We start from the raw sequence: 19,004 nt of genomic DNA on the forward strand, positions 1-19,004 counted from the left end.
AGGAATTAGAATGGATTAGCTGCATAGATTTAGGCATATCTGGGTTGTAAAAGAACATGAACTTACGAATTTTGAACAGGGAGAAAGTAAGAATTCAAAGTAGACATTTTTAAATGGCAAAGAAATACAAAGCTTGATCTAGAAGCTTCAGCTGTTTGTATTGGCCTTCTTCTTGCTGTCCTAGTGTTTGGATTTTGCCTCAGAGCTTCCCCTTGCTATGATAGCATTGCTCAGTTTCCTTGGAAGGACTCTACCCTACTGTAAACTTTCTAGGGAGCTTTGTAGTCAGTCCCCTGTGTGGTTCTGGTAAGATTCAAGCTCCATTTCTTTGTTGTTTATTTTTGTGAGCCAGGGCCTCACTATGTAGCCCAGACTGGCTCTGAACTTGGATCCTCCTGCCTCAGCCTCCCAAGTGCTGGGAAGACAGGCAGGCATGCACCGCCAAACCTGGCTCAAGCTCTCTTTCCACAGATTTACATGCTCTGTGTTAGGAAACTGCATGAATTCTTCATTCTATGTGGCACTTTAAGAGGAAATTTTATCACTCTTTTGAAGTGGATAATAACTTGAATCTACTATTGGTTTAGTGAACAGTGAGGATGGAATTTTGAGTCACTGATAATAAGATATAATAATGATAGCAAAATAATCATAACAACAGCAACAATAACAATATTACTTACTGAGGACCAGGCAGTATGTTGATTACTTAACATTCGCTTCTCATGTGTTATATAGTTAAGTCCTCCTCCTTACAGATGAAGAAGAAACCGGGCTCACACAGGCTCAGGAATTTACCCAAGGTCACGTAGCTAGTCAGTGAGAAGGCTAAGATATGAATTCAGGTATTTTTGGCTTTTCAGTCTACTTATGGTCCTCATTATTGATTATAGATCTACTGAGCTCTTCAGGATTGGTCCATTAATAAGAAAAAACTTAAGTCTTTGAAAACTTTTTTTGCAGTATTAGGGATTAAACCCGGAGACTCACTCATACTAGACAAGCACTTTCCCACTGAGCTACACCCTGAGCCCCAAGGCTCTTTCTTAGAACTCTTATTAAATTAAGACTACAGAATTAAACTTAGTGATTATGTTCAAAAGGCCCAAATTAAGCACCACTTTACTTTATCTCCTTCTAATTGAAGTCACCCTCCCAAAGCTGAGAATTTTGGTTGCTGCATTATTAATAAGTTTGTATCAATCAGAAATCATCTTCAAATTTTCACACTGTGTAGAAATCCCCTTTTGCATATACTAATAATATAATGCAGAATTACTTTTTCTCTCTTTCTGTAATAGATATTTATTTCTATTATGTGACTAGCAAACCATTAATACACTATTCACAGTAAGAAGTTGGTTGGGACAAGTTAATATTTTTGGAAATATAGTTTAGGTTAATAATTTTGGAAATATATTTTAGGTTAATATTTTTGGAAATATATTTTAGATTAAGTTGTCCATTGCTTAGGATAAATTAAAATTTATTCAAACGATAAAGGGATTTTGTCAGCACTGAAGTGATAGCTCATAGCTTCTTGCTTAACGAGATGCAAGGCTTTGATTTGGGTTGTATGAAATTTTCTCTAAAGAACAAGAATAATCCTTTTTCCCAGGTCGTTTTCACATTGCATTCAGGCTGTGTTTGGAGATTACATTTCACTGACAGCTCTCTCCAGGGAGTGAGGCAGAAAGACTACAGGACTTCATGAAGCTGGAGTGAATTTTTTTGGATGTCATGGGGTGCTTGATTCCCAAGTACAAGTGGTGACTGCTGCCTTACTCTTTGATACTTGTGCTTCTATAATTATTACAAGGGTTTCTGGATTTATCAAACCCTAAATCTTCTCTTCTCAGCTTACTTAATGACATAATCAACTTTGTAGAAATTCTGGAAATTTTTAAAAATGAACTTACATTTCAAAGACTACCAAAATAATACTCATTTAAACATGTTCCTTACCAGTACCCTAAAGCCAAGGACATCGTCTCATGAGTTGAGAGCAGAGCAATTATGAAAACCATTGCTCCTCGTTTCTCTGTGTGACAAAGCTGGCTTTCCAGGCGTCCTTTGCTGCGGGCAGTGTCTGACAGCTGGGTTGCATTAACATTCATGCCCTGTTTCCACAGGCAGTAGAAAACTAGTAGCTCACAGGAGAGTTCGGATAATTAAAGATGAAGCATTGATCCACATATCAAACTCCGTACCTGCACTCTGCTTTAGCGAATCATCCCCAGGAACCTCTCTGACACTCAGAAAAATTTCAGTGAACTCAACAAGGAAGCATTATTTGCATTCAAGTGTGTTTTAATAAAATCTGAGAGCTGATTTTCACATACAGTGATCACCATAATAAAACATTTTCCACAACAACAGTAATGAAACAAAACAGAATTTTTTTTTTTTTTTTTTTTTTGCTTTTAAACAGCAGCTTTATTGGGGGAGAGTGATACTTTGTGGGGATAGTGATGAGATGATCGGCTTCTAACACCAGTGTTCTTTCTTTGCTGTAAGGCCCTAGTCTTGTCTGGATGTGTGTGGTGGAGCCACCATATTTAGTACAAGGATTTGATGTAGTGCAGAGCAGTGGACATTCCTATCTGACTTTCTCAGGCTTTAATTATAATTGTGTGTGTGTAATTGCAGAGAAATTCTAGTTCCAGATCATCTGGTACCGGCTCTGCTGCAATCCTCTATAAGGTGAAACAGATAGCTATGCTTATGTTTTGTTTGCCTATTTTTTTCAGACCTGCCTGGCAGGGGCCAGTAATACTGGTTAGGATCTATTATGCAAAAGCCTGGTGATACCAGTCACCTTGGAATTCCAAAACAGAGAGTAGGTGAGTAGGTAGGTCAACATTTTGTGCTCAAGGAATTTAGGCTTCCATAATGAAGTGAACAATGAAAAGAATAAAGGAACTTTTTTCAGGCAAAATTAATCAATATTGAGAGGTAATTGTTCCAGAGGGAGAGGGAGCATGAGAGAAGCTGCTGGAGTGTGGGCGGATGTGTTCTCGATAAGGGAGGCAGAAGTGCACATATGCAGGCAGGCATCAGGTCTCTCTGCCCTTGGGTTTGTGCACTTCACCTTATGTAAGTTATACTTTACTAACAAGCAAACCCTCGGAGTGGTTCTAGTGATCCTATAAAGTAGTCCCTGTTGTTGCTGGGTGGAAATATGGACTCAGGCCTCTGAGGATCAAAAGCTGGGATTTAAAAGCCATTCCATTCATGGCTGCTTCCAAGAGCGTCTATTCATTACTGATGGGAGATCCAGTCTCTGTTCATTGTTCTTGCAAAGCACCTGTCCCACGACGGCAATTATCCTCAGCACATTGTATAAAACAGCAAGACAGTGCAAGGCCTCGACCTCGTGGACTAATGTGAACACTGTTCTTTCCCATGGTGCCATCAGTAGTATGGGGGATTTAATTCAACATAACTGACACTTATTAAGCAACTGTGCACAAGGTATAGTGCCAAATATAGGGGAGGAAAGACATGGTTCCTGCCCTTAAGGGTCTTCCAATCTAACAGAGATGTTAAGATTTGTCTAAAAGTACTTATGACACGAGACTTGCCATCAGTGGAATACTGCACTAAGAGATTGGATTTGATACTCAATAGGGCTTAGGTCTTCTGCATGTCCCCATTCTACAGACACCTGGTTTCTGTGTGAAAATACATCCTTCTTTTTCCTCCTCCTGGTCACCTAGCTGATGTCTGGGTTTTATTAACTCATGGCTCTACTTCTTCCCCACATCTTCTGTGCCTCCTCCCCTTCTTCCTCTCTGCACTTAAAATGATGAATAAATGGAGCTGAGGATTAAGGATGACAACGCAGAATCATTTCAGTTCTTTCTGCCCACCCCAGGCCCAATCCATGTGTGAACTGCTGTGAAATTAACATCCTTAATCCTGGCCAGCAGAGCCTAACCACCAACCCTGACTTTACTGTTCCTTCATCACTATTGTAACCCTGGTCCTCCTGGCATCATCCTATTTCACCCTCTTCCTTTAAAGCTGTAGGGAGCTACCATACCCATGGGAATTGTTATTTATTTTAGATATATTTTGATTAAACTCCTTTTAAGCAGTTTGATAGATTTATTCTTAGGCTTCTTCTGTGGCTTCTCATAGAAACTTCACTGAACAAAGTCCTCAGTTTTCCCTGAGGGCAGCAGCATTTCTGACAAAGACAAACACAGGACAAAACTGCCCCCACAATGTCCATATACCTGCCCACTGTTCCAGATACTCCTGTCCCAAGCAGGCTGGGCATGTGGCTACCACTGGGCTTCCTCCTATAGCGTCACTTATGTAGAAGGACTTTACTGATCTTCATCCAAAGCCTACTAGCCCACCTTCTTTGGAGACCCCCCTCTTATGGAACACCTTATAACTTAAAGCACTGTAAATCTCTACTTTAGTGCATATATTTTGAGGCTGTATTGAGTGTATGTGAAGCACCAGTTTGGTCTGTGAGTCATGAGAAGTGTTCAGTAAGTAGGAATTTCTGTTATTATCACATAGTATCATTGAGTAGTGAAGTATGAAGTGTCATGTCAGTGAGTTTGCATCTCAAATGAACATCCACCCTCTTCTGTATGCCGACCAAAGCAGGTCCTCCTATTCTGTGTGGATCATCCTGGAGTGCTAGCTACCTACCAAACATACAGTAGGTAATTCTCAAAAACTTGGGAAATGAAATGAACAATATGCCATTTTATAATTTTGTAGCACTTCTGTTTAAAAAATTTTTGGAGAAAAGAACTTAATAATGACTGAAACAAAGTATGGAGATGAATTGAGAATTCTCATTATTTGTGGTTACTCTGTCTGCCATTACTATGGTACATGACATTGGTAATAAAACATAAGTAAAATTACCTTCCTCTGAATTGTTAGGTAACTTGAGTACTGTCTTAAACTCTTCTGCTTATATGACTAGGATATCCAACCAGAGTATCCCCAGAATGTTAGCTCACAGTAACTGTTTGGGATTTCCAGTATTTTTGTTTTATGCTTACCAGAGTGCATGGTTGCTGGTGGGCATGCAATGATGTGATTTGTGGCAATAAGGTAACTGATATCCAGGGTCCCATCACTAAAAGATGACTGAAGTATGCTTCATAATGTCTAAAGGATTGCTACTGTATTAACAGAGTGGTCCAGGAACATCCAATTGGTTCTTAAGTCCCTGAACTAAAAGATCACATATTCTACCCTGCACAGGACAAGGAGTTTTCATGGTATAGCGCACATTACCAAGTGGAGTGGAACTGTTTTTTTCTCCCTATTCCTTCCTGTCCAGAATGCAGTCAAGGCTCATATTGCTCAGGACCTTGAATTGGTAATAAGCTAGAGATTGCCTCTAGAGTGACTTGGATACTGGAGGGTACTTGGATACTTAGTACCCACAATGTAAGTAAGCATAATTTGTTTCCTAGGCCGTAGTCATGTTGTGAGGTGTTCGTGTGCTCTTCTCCAGAGCACAGCCTTAATTAGGGAATTGAGTAATAATAGGATGCCTGGTGTTCCATATGAGCAGAAAAATTACATTTGGCACCAGCTGTTCAAGATGACTGGGAGGAAATGATAACTAGAGTTCAATGCCCAGTGTGTTGGGGGGAGAGTTGGGGGTGGGCGGAGGGACATCAAAGGCATGAAACAAGCAAGAGATCCTTTACTTCATTCGTAATCACAGCCCCTCCCACCCTCACCTCAGTTTTCCCCTGAAACTGTGGTCAAAGCTGTAAAGAAGTTAATAAAATGGTGCATTGCTAATTAGCTTGATTTCGTGAGAGTTCCAGAAAAAGAACCATATAAAACAAAATTACCAAATGCTGTGGATAAAACTATAGTTTGTTTGATCTAATGGCCAGGATTTTTGTGAGGAGGGGATGGACCTTAGGTAGCAAAATGATGTCCTGCTTGCCTTCCCTTGTTGACAGGTTCTTTGACCTCAAATAATGGACTCCTCTGGTTGATTTCTGTGTAGTAGGAAAAGTATTGATAAGCATGAGATTGTCAACAAAGACTGGCCAAATTCTGATTACTGAACATCACAATTTGTTCTTTCTTTCTTTTTTTTTGTGGTGCTGGGAATTGAACCCAGTGTCTTGTGCATTCTAGGCAAGCACTCTACCAATGAACTTTATCTCCAGTCTTTGGGGTTTTTTTGAGACAGTGTCTTGTGATCCTCCTTTCTCAGCTTCATGAATGTTGGGAATACAGGTGTGCTCTACCATGCATAGCTCTATAAACACTCATTATACCTTACATACTCCTTATGATGAGAGTGTAGACATTAAGAATAGAGTTTAAGTTTTTCTTTTAATTTGGATATATTTTCTGTACAGGGGGGATTCATTGTGATAATTCCGAATAGTCTTATATTGTATATTGGTTAGATCACCCCCACCATCTCTCCCCTTTGACCCCCTCCCTGTAGAGTTTAGGTTTTGATACTGGTTGATTATTATGATCATTTTTATCAAGATATGACATTCAATAAAAAGCTGTTTGTGGTATGAAATCTGACTTTGAAAGAAAAGATATTTTAGGGGATATGGCACAAAGGTTGCACCTAATGGCTGCTTTTAGAAGTTATATTGGAAATGCTATTCTTTTTTTTAGCTTCCTCCTGACATACATTTGATTTTTTTTTTTAAAGGCTCGTGCTTAATATAACATTGAAAGCTGGGCACAGTGGTCATTTATATGCATGTAGTCTCAACTACTCAGAAGGCTGAGGCAGAAGGGTCATGAGATCAAAGTCAGCCTCAGCTACATAGCAAGACCCCATCTCAAAAAAAACAAAAACAAAAAAACTGGAAGTCTTATCCTCATATGCTCAATGTAGCATTCTTGGCCAAGAAATTGATAGGAGCACAGAATGGACTCCCTCTGAGTAATAGTGAACTTGGCGTTGTAAGAAAAAGCACCAATTTGTGGTTCTGTTTATTTGAAATCTGTTTTGCCTGCTAGGAAAAAAGTATTTCATTTAAGAGCAGATTCCAGTGCATGCCTTCATACTTGACTTTTCTAGTTCAAACATTTGAACACAGATGACATAAACTTTGAAGTAGTAATACTTTTTTCATCTTGTGCTGCAGTATAATTGGGGTGTGCCTGTGGCTTTTCACATTGTGTTCTCATAGCATTTGTTTCAAAGAAGCAATAGTCTATTAGTTTATTTTATTTCATCCTTTAAAAATGCATGACATCCCGTTAATAACCAAGTTCAAAAGGAAAATGTTAATCACACTAGTTCTCAAAATCATCTGGAAGACTCATGAACTCACACGGCTAGTCCTTCCTTTACAGCTCTGAATCAGTAGATCATAGGAGGCCTGAGAATTTGCATTTACAATAACCACCAAAGTGGTGGTGCTGGTAGGCTCAGGACTTCACTCTGAGACCTGTTGTGTTATATTGTGGTACCCAGAAAGGCTACATACTCACTGTGTTTCCCTTCAGGTAGCTGTGAGGGAGAATTTATTCCCTTGTCTTTTCCAGTTTGCAGTGGCTGCTCTTATTCCTTGGCTTGTAGCCTGCTTCCATCCTCAAAGTGCATCACTGCTATCTTGTAGTCAAGCCTCCCTCTGTTTCCCTCTTTAAACCAAGACAATTTTCTTTACCAAAGGTGCTTACTTATCCATCTCTGCAAAATGCCTTTTGCCAGGTGAGGTAACATTCCCACGTTCGAGAGATTACGAGAATATTTTGGGGAGCTTTTGTTCAGCTTCTGTACCATGAAAATTCCCTACTCATCTCTCCTGGAGTCATTCACTAGAATATGTAGAGGGAAATTACATTTGGTGCATTTCAAGTTTCTCATGTGAAACTGGAGAGGATTTGCAGTTGGTAATATACCTGTGTTTGCAATAAGTGGCCATGTTACTCTATTATTTTGAAACATCATGAAGAAAAATTTAATTAAACTTTGTAACAATTTTGATTTTATAAGAACTGATATAGCATGAAAGTTCTACTGAAAGATCACATTTTACTTATGCTTAAAGAGGCTAATAGGAGATGTGAATTGCTCACAGTGTATTTAATGTCTGGTAGCACAGGATTAAGTGCTTGAATGGTGGCGAATAGACCTCTAGGGTTGGAGAATGTGGAAGGAGAGTTTAGGATAAGGAGTTCAGGAAAGTCTGAACTGAGGATGGGTATTGAGGATGAATAAATGAAAGAGGCTTTAGCAGATGAGCATGAGCAAAGGAGCATAAGAGGAAGAACAGTACCAGGAAAGAATAGCAAGTACTAGTGCTGGAACTTGGGGACAAAGGAAGAGAGGAGGGACATGTATGATAAAAAAGAACAGCAGGTGGGGTGATGGGCACAGTCAATGATTGCCAGGTAAGACCTGAGCTTAGTTCAGTAGGGCAAGAATACAGAAGGCACAGACAATGGAACTATAACTGGAAAAGGCCACTGGTTGCTTTATGAAGCATGAATTAGAAGTAGCAAATGCTGGAGACCTGTGTTGGCCCTGCAAGAATCATGCCATCTGTGGTATTGACATACATGCAGAGGAACCTGGGTTTTGTGTATCAGTTGTGGTTTTAGTGTTAAGTATACCCAAGGAAGGTTGGCAGTTGACACTAGGCCAATTTCGAACTGGTAAACCATTTTTTGCTTGTTAGGAAGACTTAGGCACTGAAAAGTTAAGGTTGACATTAAACAGAGAGAAAAGAGGAGGCAGACACAATATTCTCAGTGCATAAAAAGTAACTTCTAAAAGGAGAGAAAATAAAAAGTAAAAGTTTAAAAAGACTCTTGGCCTGGAAATGTAGAACACCTGCCTAGGATGCACAAAGTCCTAGGTTCCATCCCCAGAACTGCATATATGTAATTATACATTGCATAGTCTTCCTTTTTTTCCCAGAAGAATGACTATTTATTGCCTGGGAAAATTTGTGGCTGTTTCCCTTATGATCTTTTCCCACATGCGTGAGAAACCAATTTCTCATTCAAGGCTCATTCACATTTCAGTGAAGATAATGACCCCCTCTCAGAGAGTAAGGGGGGAGGACTGCTCCTTAGTTTGCAAGCTCTCTACCACGGGGCTACACTACAAGCCCAGTCACTTCATTTTCTCCTTAAAAATTTTTATGCTTACTACAGAATAGAAATAATTTTAAAATATGCTTCCGTTTTGTGGTGTTTGAAGGAGAGCAGGCAGCTGACTTTAGGGAAGGAGGAAGGGTGTTCAGCCATGACAGCCACTCACTTCCTCAGCTCATTTCCCTGAGCTGTGGATGCTAAGGCCTGTAGCATGATATTTCATTGATCTTCAGCTTGGTCCATTGAGATTTGTGTTGTTACACCATTTTAAGAAGAAGAAAACATTGTCTTTTGGAGATATAAGTAAAGTCGAGTGGCAGAGGTGGCCTTTAGCTTTCAGCATTCAGCCTCAGGCCGTGTGTGTCTTCACCCACATTCATCACTGTTGAATAGCCTCTGTCAGTAAGAAGGCTCCATCTCTGTGCTCAGGCAAATCCTGAAATGCAAACCTAGTCCATGATGTTATATATTATGCCTTAATTTAGGGTGGAAAGATGGAAGAGAAGTGATTAAAAAAAAAAGAATATTTTTAGCTGCAAGTGTTTATTATGGGAGCATAGGGCTTCCAGAAATCCTATTTTTATATTTTTAACCAAGAAAAGCTTTTTATCTTACTGTACTAGAAAGTAGAACATTTCACTTTGTAATGGGAAAGCTATACCACCCCCACCTCCCCTTAACAAATCTGTTTTGTCAGTGGTAGTCATAAATGTATCATGCCTTCCTAACTTGGTAACGCCTGTGGATTATGTAAGACTTTGCCCAGGCTTCATCCTTCTTTCCCTCCCTTTTCATCTTCCTTCAGGACCCCATTCTCCCTCATAATGCCCTGAGCCTGCATAGTGCACCCCGAAAAGGTCTATGACTGTCCTTGTCACGTGGTTGCCTTTTGTGCCTCCCACACTTTCAGTAAACACTTCAAGTACAGTTTCTGATGATACATCCTCAATATATACATACATACAGGTCTCTATATGGATCTGCCCTTTGCCCATGAGGCAGATGAGGTTAAACTGATGGTGTGTAATATTAAGTAAGGAATACTGAGAATTGAGCCAATTTCAAAAATGCAAAGAAATAGGAAAGTGAATATTGTTTAACTTTTTTTAAAAAAAGAGCTGCTATTCCACATAGCAGTGCTCTATCTGTAATTGTTTACTTGATCCAGGGTTCGTTCTGACACTGGGGAAATAGATAGGAAGAGCAAAAGAAGCATTAGTCCATTGCAGAAGAAGATATGTCCTCTTTTTCCATTTTCTTTTTTCAAATAGTGGAGTTGGCATCTCACAGAGGAAGGGAAGGACAGGAGATGCAAAGGCCAAAGGGGATTCAGTAGCCCCCATAAGGAGCCAGAGGGGAAGGTGCCCTTCACTCTGTCTGTGTGTCTGTCTACCTGGAATCACTGATGGAGCTTTAATTTATGAGCAGTCTTCCCTCCTGCTCCAAACGCTGAGTGGCTCATCATTTGTTAAATCCTTTCCATTTCTTTGGCCCTGCCAACAAAGATCTTTAAATACAGTAGCCCAATTCTGGAAGCCTTTAAATCACCACCAGATTAATGTATAGAGAGATCCTGGATAATTTAACTCCCCCTCCCTTTTGTGTACTTAGTATATTCCAGAGACAATCTCTGTTTGCTTTTACCTCCATCATCTAACTTCCAGTGCTGTTTGAATGATAGTTTGCAGGAGGTCTACCAGTTATATTCTGATGTCAGCCCTGTGGTACATTAAGTGTAGCTCTTTAGTTATTATGAAAATCTCTTTCGCATGATTTCTTTACAATTTTAAATATGAATTTTGGTTTCGCGGAAGCCAAATAAGTCATCTTTGTAAAAGCATCAACAATTGTTCATTGTCTCACATCCAATTTTTATCACTATCACTCTTCTTCAACAATATAAAGGTAATTTTTTTTCCATCTGCTTCCAGAATTGTAGAAATCCCCTTGCCTGTAGGACTGGGGTTAGCAGACCAAAGTGAAGGGTAGTCTGAGGAGACTGGGTGGTGAGAGAAAAGGAAGTGGAAGTACCAGGAGGAAAATAGTTTCTATTTGTAAATGAATGAAGAAGTAATCTTGGGAGGCTTAGTCTATGCTGTAATTTTTATTAAATGGTGAAAGATTTGCCAACTATCTTATATATAGCAATACTGGGATTGTTAAAGAGGAGATTGACTTGTCATATTTTGCAGTGATGCATATTTCAGTGGTTCACTCTCTTATAGCAATCCAGTCTTCATGGAGCTGTTTTGGCTCCTCCTCTTATTATTAGTCATTAAAGAAAAGTCTATTAGGGCAAACCATTTGTTTCTTCTCCACAATAGTCATTTATGTTCATCTTAACTAAGTCCTACATAGCCTTTGAGACAGTTATTCATTAATTCTTTGAGCTAAAGGCAAGGAGAAATAACTTAAGATTTCTTAATTGACTTTAAGCTAAATATATTATTTACAAGTCTCCTTTTCATATTCTCTTCCCCTTTCCTTCACAACTATTCTTATCTAAGAAGAGCTCCTGTAAGAGGAGTGGGGGTTTTTTTGGTTTTTTTTTTGTTTTAAGTTTGTAGCGATTGTGAATTGCAGTCACATTGGCTGACTAGTTTAATAAGGGAACTTAGTTTAGGGAACTAGATATCAGGGTCCCAGTGCATCTACGGCGAGAGCTTCATTAATTTGGGGATTCTCACTCTCCCTGCCAGTTGACCTTTGGATTTTTGCCTCTGTTCAGATTGATAATCAAAATATTGCCTCTAAAAATGGAGTGCCAGCTAATGTTAGGAACAAGTTTGAGTAACTAGTAAGTCTTCTTTCACAAGCTGAATGAATGTTAGTTAAGTTTCTAATTTATTGCTTGACCATAGGAATTAGGCCAGGGAGACATTATCTGAGCTTGGCGCCTTTGATTTCAGTCTGGAAACTCAAACATATTTTACTAAATCAAATATTTCATTAGTGATCTCTAAATCTGAAATCCTTACGTGCTAACTGAATAGGTAGTTTGAGGTATTGAAGGGAAAAAATAATGAACTGTTAGTTTTTTTAAAGCTTTTTTTACATTAGTTATCGTTCAAGTTTAATGAAATCTGACCATTTGCCAATAGGTAAAATGATGGATAAGAAGAAAACAAGACCAATTTATTGTGACACAAGTAACAAAAGAAATATCCTAGGAAATCTGGCTCTTTCTTCCTCTGCCCGCACAATCTCATACTCACTCTTGTATCATCAGAAAGGAGTCACATTCTTTCTCCTGCTCATGTTTCAAGACTCATAAGTTGTCAGACATGCTTTCACATCTGTGCAGTGCTGTCCTTTGTAAAAGTATAGATGAAGCGACATGTTGGAAAGAGAACTAGGATACCTGTTTGATTCTGTGGCACAGTATTGACTGTTCTTTCTCCATAGACATCTTTGACCCACAATGAGCTCTTCACATGTTTGGACACACGGAGTGAATAATAAGACCCTGAAGTCTGGCTTCTCTATAGGTAGCCAGGCAATTGCATTATTAGGTAAATTTGGTAAATATGAGTCAAGTTTTAACGCTATTGTTACAAGAATCAAAGACAGTCATTTAAAGATGCACCAGTCCCTCAGAAGAAAAATGGAGAACACTGATGTGTTTGTAAATGAAACCCTGAAGGGAAAACACTTAAACACAGGCTGCACCCCACTCGGTTTCCCACAGCTACCTTTTCCAGTGGCTGCTCCACATTCGTGATAGGGGACATTTTTCAGGTAAATGGCTCTGACACAGATAATGGCATCTTGATGGCATCAGGGAACTGTTCATAAAGCAAGGACACTCATGTGCAGGTGGAATTTTTTTTTTCCCTTGCAGCACAAAGAATTGTTGTTCTCCTTAGGAAGAAGATTTAAAAATCTTGTTTTAAAATTATGTGGCTCAAGGATGTCTTCTTCTTCTTTTTTTCTTTTTTTTTTTTTGGTATGCTATGCTTATTTAATTATCTTAGATATTTATAAGTTATTGTTCTCAATTATCTCTTCCATCTTAGTTTATCAGTTCCACAGCACTGTTGCTTGGCTCCATTAGTTTTTATCACTAATCTAGGACATCTCTTCTGTGGCTACTGCAGCAGAAACATGATGTCTGATGCCAGCAGAGCTAACAACTGTGGCAGCAGAACCCTGCCAAAACTAATAATGAACTGGAACTCACAAATCCCTGTCTTAGCAGTATGCCCTGGGACATGGAAAATATTTCTCTTTAATAAATAGTTAGAAATCATCTGCTTCAAAGTGGCTGTCAGATGGCCCCCTTTGGCACCACGTTAATATTGGAAGGAAAGGATATGGAGACAACTTGATGCTGATTATCAGCCATTCTGTAAAGACTCTCTCCCTCTGTCATCCTCCTAATGAATTTTAAAGTCAAATCTTTTGGTTTTAAATTACTAAGCTCAAAACTCAAACTCAGATTCTCATGTATCTCATGAATCCAAAAATGTCAGATCCTAAAAAAAGAATTTACAAGGCAATGTAGTAATACCATATATAAAATGTTATATAAGATGATTTATATTTAGATTTTAGATACTAGGATGAGTTATGTGTAAAGCCAAGGTTCCATTGCCTATCATGAAGGTTTGTGAGCTGACTTTACATTTTAAAGATCTATGCTGTAATTCACAAAGGAAGACATCAGAAGCATATGGGTGAACTATAGTGACCACATCAGTGCAGGACTAAGTATGATCTGGCCATTGGTTCATGAGATTTTGTGGGAACGAGTATTTTTTAATGTCATGATGTTTTAAGTCTTGTTACTTGAAGGTATCCACTAGTTCCAATGATTATCTTATGTTTTTACAGAATGCTGTACCTTTACAAAACACAGATAATGCATTCTTAATGATCCTCTCTGTGGTAGATGGTGTAGATCTAGCCAGGGACTTTGACTTAACCAGGTTCCCTTCCCCACACATCCAGGGCACAACAAGACTTTAACCTAAAACCTTCTCATCCTACATGAGTTATTAGGCTGCTAGACCGTAGTCATGTACATAACCCTTAATTATAAGACCTGTCCATTCAGGCCTCCAAGAGGAAAGGACTGGCTTTGCTTGTGGGTTTCTTGTTGAATTTTAGTCTCATCAAGACTGACAGACCTTCTCTTCTCAGTAGGTCCCAGAGGATAAGAAGGAAAGATTCTGCCCTGATGAAGGCAACCACTTATTCCAAAGCAGTCATTAACCCAAAGATATGGAGCAAACATTCCTTTCTATAAGGCAAATATATTATTATCTAGAAGAGGCCTAAGCCTGTCCAGAAAGCAAGTCTGTTCTATAAGAAACTCCTTTAATTTCTTCCTGGAAGTTTTGTAACTTTTAACTGTATGTGTGGTGTAACATAGTATATAATTAAGAGAGTGAGCCAAGCCAGTCTGTTGGACTTATAACATGGATCTGCTGTTTACTAGACATACAACGTGTTGCAAGGTACTTAACTTCTCCGTGCCTCAGTTTCCTTCTAGATGACCCAATTTAGAACTTTGTTATAAGAATGAAATGCCCAGTCCATAGTTCATATTCAATATAAATAATAATGTAATATAAGTTGCCCTGTACAATAAGTTTTTTCTTTTAGGTCCTTGAGGAGATTCAGAGGGAGTAGATTTGCGTTGTTCCACATAGTAGAACTTGAGGCCTGTATTGCCTGCATCTTGGTGTGGTGGAACATATTCAAGGCAATTTTCTAAGAAGTGTCCTGGCATTCTGATTACTCCTTCCATCACTTCAGATTACAGGCGCTCCTCCCTAGCCTCTGCTCTGTGCTAGGTTCCTGACCCTCCACAGGAAAGGGACTTTTTGCTGGGAGTCTGCTCATAACCAGCAGAGGCTCCAGGACCCAATCCGGTATGTTCACTGCCCTAGTGAAGGCTCAGGTGAGAGACAATTCAAGGATGATGAGGTAAATATCTAGCATGGATCATTTACCTTGTGCTGGCTGTATGCTAAAATTTGTATATACACTAATTTGTTTACATCTCACAAAATCCTATGGGCATACAGGAGCTAAAGCATAAAAAAGTCAAGTTATTTACCCAAATGCTTACAGAAAATTATGTGGTTTGAACATAGGCATGTGGTTTCCAGAGCCATTCTGTTAACCAGGGAGCCCCAGGCTCTTAGGCTGAACTGGCTCCCTCAGAAATGATCTTGTAAATTACATGTGACATGGGCCATCAGCTTCTGTTGGGGGTCGTTATGCAAAGGGGTCTGTGAAACCTTCCACTGAATATTATGAGAATAATGTCAGGATATGTCATAGCACTCAGCATCCTGTTTGTGAGGCTCCTAGGAGAGGTTTCTCTTAGTTCTTTGTAACCAGAATAGAAAAATTTCCTGAGCAAATTACTCCACTTTTATTTCCTAGACATTGTGAACTTTCCTAGTTCCTATTGACCATTGGAAACTAATAGCCATTTTTATAGCCTACCCTTGGTTTGCAATTATAATTAATTCAACCTTGTCTTTAATTTGTCACTACCTTTGCTTTTCTTTCAATTTCAGTTCACGTTTAAAAAGTGATTTTTAAAATTCAGTTGACATATAATGTGTAAAATGTTCACATAGTGCAGAAGAGCATCCTGCTTTTTTCTCTTGAGAAATAAGTACTTCTGTGTTTACAGTTGATATTTTGTGCATAAACATTATTTTAAATAATGGAATCATACTAATATACATTGCTTATCATGCTACTTCTATCATTTAAAATTCTCTTTTAACTAGAGAAACTATCATAAAATATAGGACTAAAAGACAGGTTCATACTGATTAACCCTCAGCCACCACTTCCCATCTCTCCAGTGGATGCTCCCATAGTGCCTTATCTTAATTATAATACTGTCTGTGCTTCTTGTTTGTTTTGTTTTTTTATCATCTGAGCGATGATCTCCTTGTAAACCTGAATTGTGGCATGGTTGTTACCAGGTGGCTGGTGCCTGGCACAATGACTAGCACAGAGTGAGCATTCAACATATGATAAGACAATTGCCCGAGTGAAAGAACATATAGTGAAGAAACAAATGCTATTTTCCTTGTATAGAATATTCTGTGAAAGAGTCAAAATGGAAGCTAAGTATTACACTGTGACCCCAAACATTTTAAAAACCAGTTATTTCTTACTAAATAGAGGAGACAATTCAGATGGTAGAAGAGTGTGGGGATGCATTCCATTTAGAGTGAAAATGTGCCCTCCGTTGCCAGCAAAGGCACCCGGGTTCTTAAATGACTGTAGACTATCAATGAAAACTGTGTACACGTTTACATGGCTGGCTGGGAAATTTACTCAGCAACGCATTCAAGAAACATCTACTGAGCAACCGCTATGTATGGAGCACTGGGTTGGGATCTAAGGACACTACAACCAGGTTATAGTTTCTGCCCTCAAGGGATCTTCCTGTCACCCTCACCCATATACCCCCTCCTGACCCACACCCAATCTACGGGATTAGAGAGAACCTTCTAACTCTGTTACCATAGTGTGCCAGGTTGATGGTCATCTAATGAGGTGGGGATTTTTCCTACAATCCCTCAATCTCTCTCTTCCATTCCCTCCCGCTTTCTTTAAGGTCCCTGGGTAATGTTTTCACCTACAGCTTCTAATGTCCTGTTGCTGTGAGGCTTTTCTTTTCTTCCCCCATGGGCTGGGTTAAAAAACCATTTTTACACTGTGTTCCACACTCTGTAAGAAAAGTAAAATAAGCTTATGGGAAGAAGAATTGACCACTCCTCTCTCTTTTCAAATGTGTTCACAGGAATTGAAAAGGAAGCCTTTGAATAGCATGTCTCTCGGCGGGGTAAGCAATAGCAGTGCTGCCAGCATCCTTCGGTCCATTTTCTCCAGAGATTTCACACAGCCTGTCACCATCACGTTGTGTTTTCTCGTTATTTCCTTTTTGCTTTAGTTTGGTTCTGAATCTTTTTGAAAGAAAAATTTATCCATGGCCTTTGATAAAGATTCAGATTGTTACATTATGGAAAGAAAATATTTGAGCTGGAAGCAATTTCAAAATTGACTATCTGTCTCTTAGAGTATGAGCACTGGAATGCATGCATTGAAGTCTGCTGCTTAAGCAGAGAGGCATGACAATTAGAAATGGCTTTAATGTAGCAGAACAAAGAAGTGTGCATTTAATGTCTAGGTAGTACATCTGAGGGGTTCCTATCTGGAGGGTACAGGCGCTATGAAGCCAGAGTACTCTGGGCTGCTTCTTAGCCTCACAGCTCTGCAGTGTCTGTGTCCTGGGAAGGATGCAGGCATGACTCAGGAAAAAAAAAAAAAAAGAACAGGAGGACTGGCACATGGATCAAGTTGTAGAGCACCTGCCTAGCAAGCATGAGGTCCTGAATTCAAACCACAGTACCTCAAAACAACAACAGCAAAAACAGTATAGATGTGTTCTAGCAGTCGATACCCTAAAAAAAAAACTTCTTTAAATTTGCCATCATTGATGTCCTTAGTTACATTTTTAAATGAAATGAAGATTAGGAACTCATTTCAATTAAGCATTAAGATTACCTGCTAGAATAGCAGCTAGAGAGTTATAAGGGATATTTAGTGAGGAAATACTAAGTAATTTCCTAAGTACCAAATGTACCATTTGTAGACAGACTGGAATTTACAAGTTGTAGGCAATAAGCAGAAAGGGGTCCATGGCTTCACATTTGTCATCTCTAACTGACAAAACATTTCTCCCCACCAAAGGTTATGGGAAGACACCTCACATCTCTTATCTTCTGTATTTCCTCCAGTTATTCGTCCGTAGTTCAGAGGGTTATTGTTTTCCCAGAGCGAATTGAATCCTGACCTTTTCACTCCTCAGATTTAGAATTAGATTTTGGCTTTCTTTCATGCATTTAACCGTAGGCCCTGTAAAGTTGTCAGGGCTATTTAGCTCAGAATCATCAGCATGTTTGAAAAAGAGACCCTGCAGAGAACCAAATACAAAGAAAAGAGATACAGAAGCACTGATGCTACCCAGCCTCCCACTGGGATGCAGTTCAAGGTCCCTGGAGAGCTGCAGGCAGCTGTACTGGGCAGAAAATTCTACCTTGCTGGCACATTTTGGCTCCTTTTATTCTTCTTCCTATTTTGTGTTTTATATTGCTAAGAATCAGAGGATAGATTTTTAGATTATTCTTACCAAAAGATTTATGAAAATGAATTGGCTTACAGATATATTGCTGCTTCTTTTAAGTAAGAGCATTCTGTTCTCTCATAAAACAGTTGGCAATACATCAGGACAGACTATTACAATAGCTGAGTTTTGGTTATAATGATTTTCAGCCGAGATCTCTGAGTCCCAGTATACCTTTCATGGTGGTCTCTCTTTAAAAAAAAAAAAAAAAAAAAAAAAAAATATATATATATATATATATATATATATATATATGGAATTTCTTTTTCCTAAAATCTGGCTTTTGTTTTTAGTAATTGGAATGTATACTTTGTTATATTTTGTATTAAATGACACAAAATGATTTCTGGATTTTATACCTTGGTTTCTTTTGGCTGGTACAATAGCACAATTAAATAGACAAAACAGAGGGAGAGAGACTGCCCTTAAAGGGAAAGATCACTGGGGAAGGCAGGTGACAAGGTAGTATCTGAGGGAGTGGTTGTGAAGACAAAGGCTGGAAAGAAAGCTAGACCCAGGGAGCTAGGGTCCTTCTGCCCAGCTTCCCGTGGCAGGGACAAGTCATGAAGTCTTTGTGCCTCCTCCAGCCATGCTTCAGACATAAAAGAGTATCAGGCATAGTTAACAGTATCAAAATAAGGCTGGAGGATCTGTAGCAGTTTGGTTTCTTGGTACAGATGGAACTTGCTTCAGTTGAAACCTTTTGTTGCAGTTGTTTCTTTTGAAACAGGGTTTCACTATGTATGTAGCCCAGGCTGGC

General features: G+C 39.1%; 1 protein-coding gene across 5 annotated transcripts in view; it reads left to right on the forward strand.

Annotated features, from left to right (window-relative positions):
• Positions 1–19,004, forward strand: part of Cers6 (ceramide synthase 6) — a 276,713-nt gene that overhangs the window by 159,659 nt on the left and 98,050 nt on the right. For 3 of the 5 annotated variants that reach the window (XM_074071036.1, XM_074071033.1, XM_074071034.1), the window contains exon 5: positions 16,862–16,903. The exons of the other annotated variants lie outside the window; for them this stretch is intronic. In XM_074071036.1, the coding sequence (XP_073927137.1) occupies positions 16,862–16,903 (42 nt within the window). The remainder of the gene's footprint in view (positions 1–16,861; positions 16,904–19,004) is intronic. 5 annotated transcript variants of the gene reach the window in all.

Source organism: Castor canadensis, chromosome 4, assembly GCF_047511655.1.
Source record: "Castor canadensis chromosome 4, mCasCan1.hap1v2, whole genome shotgun sequence".
Lineage (NCBI taxonomy): Eukaryota > Metazoa > Chordata > Mammalia > Rodentia > Castoridae > Castor > Castor canadensis.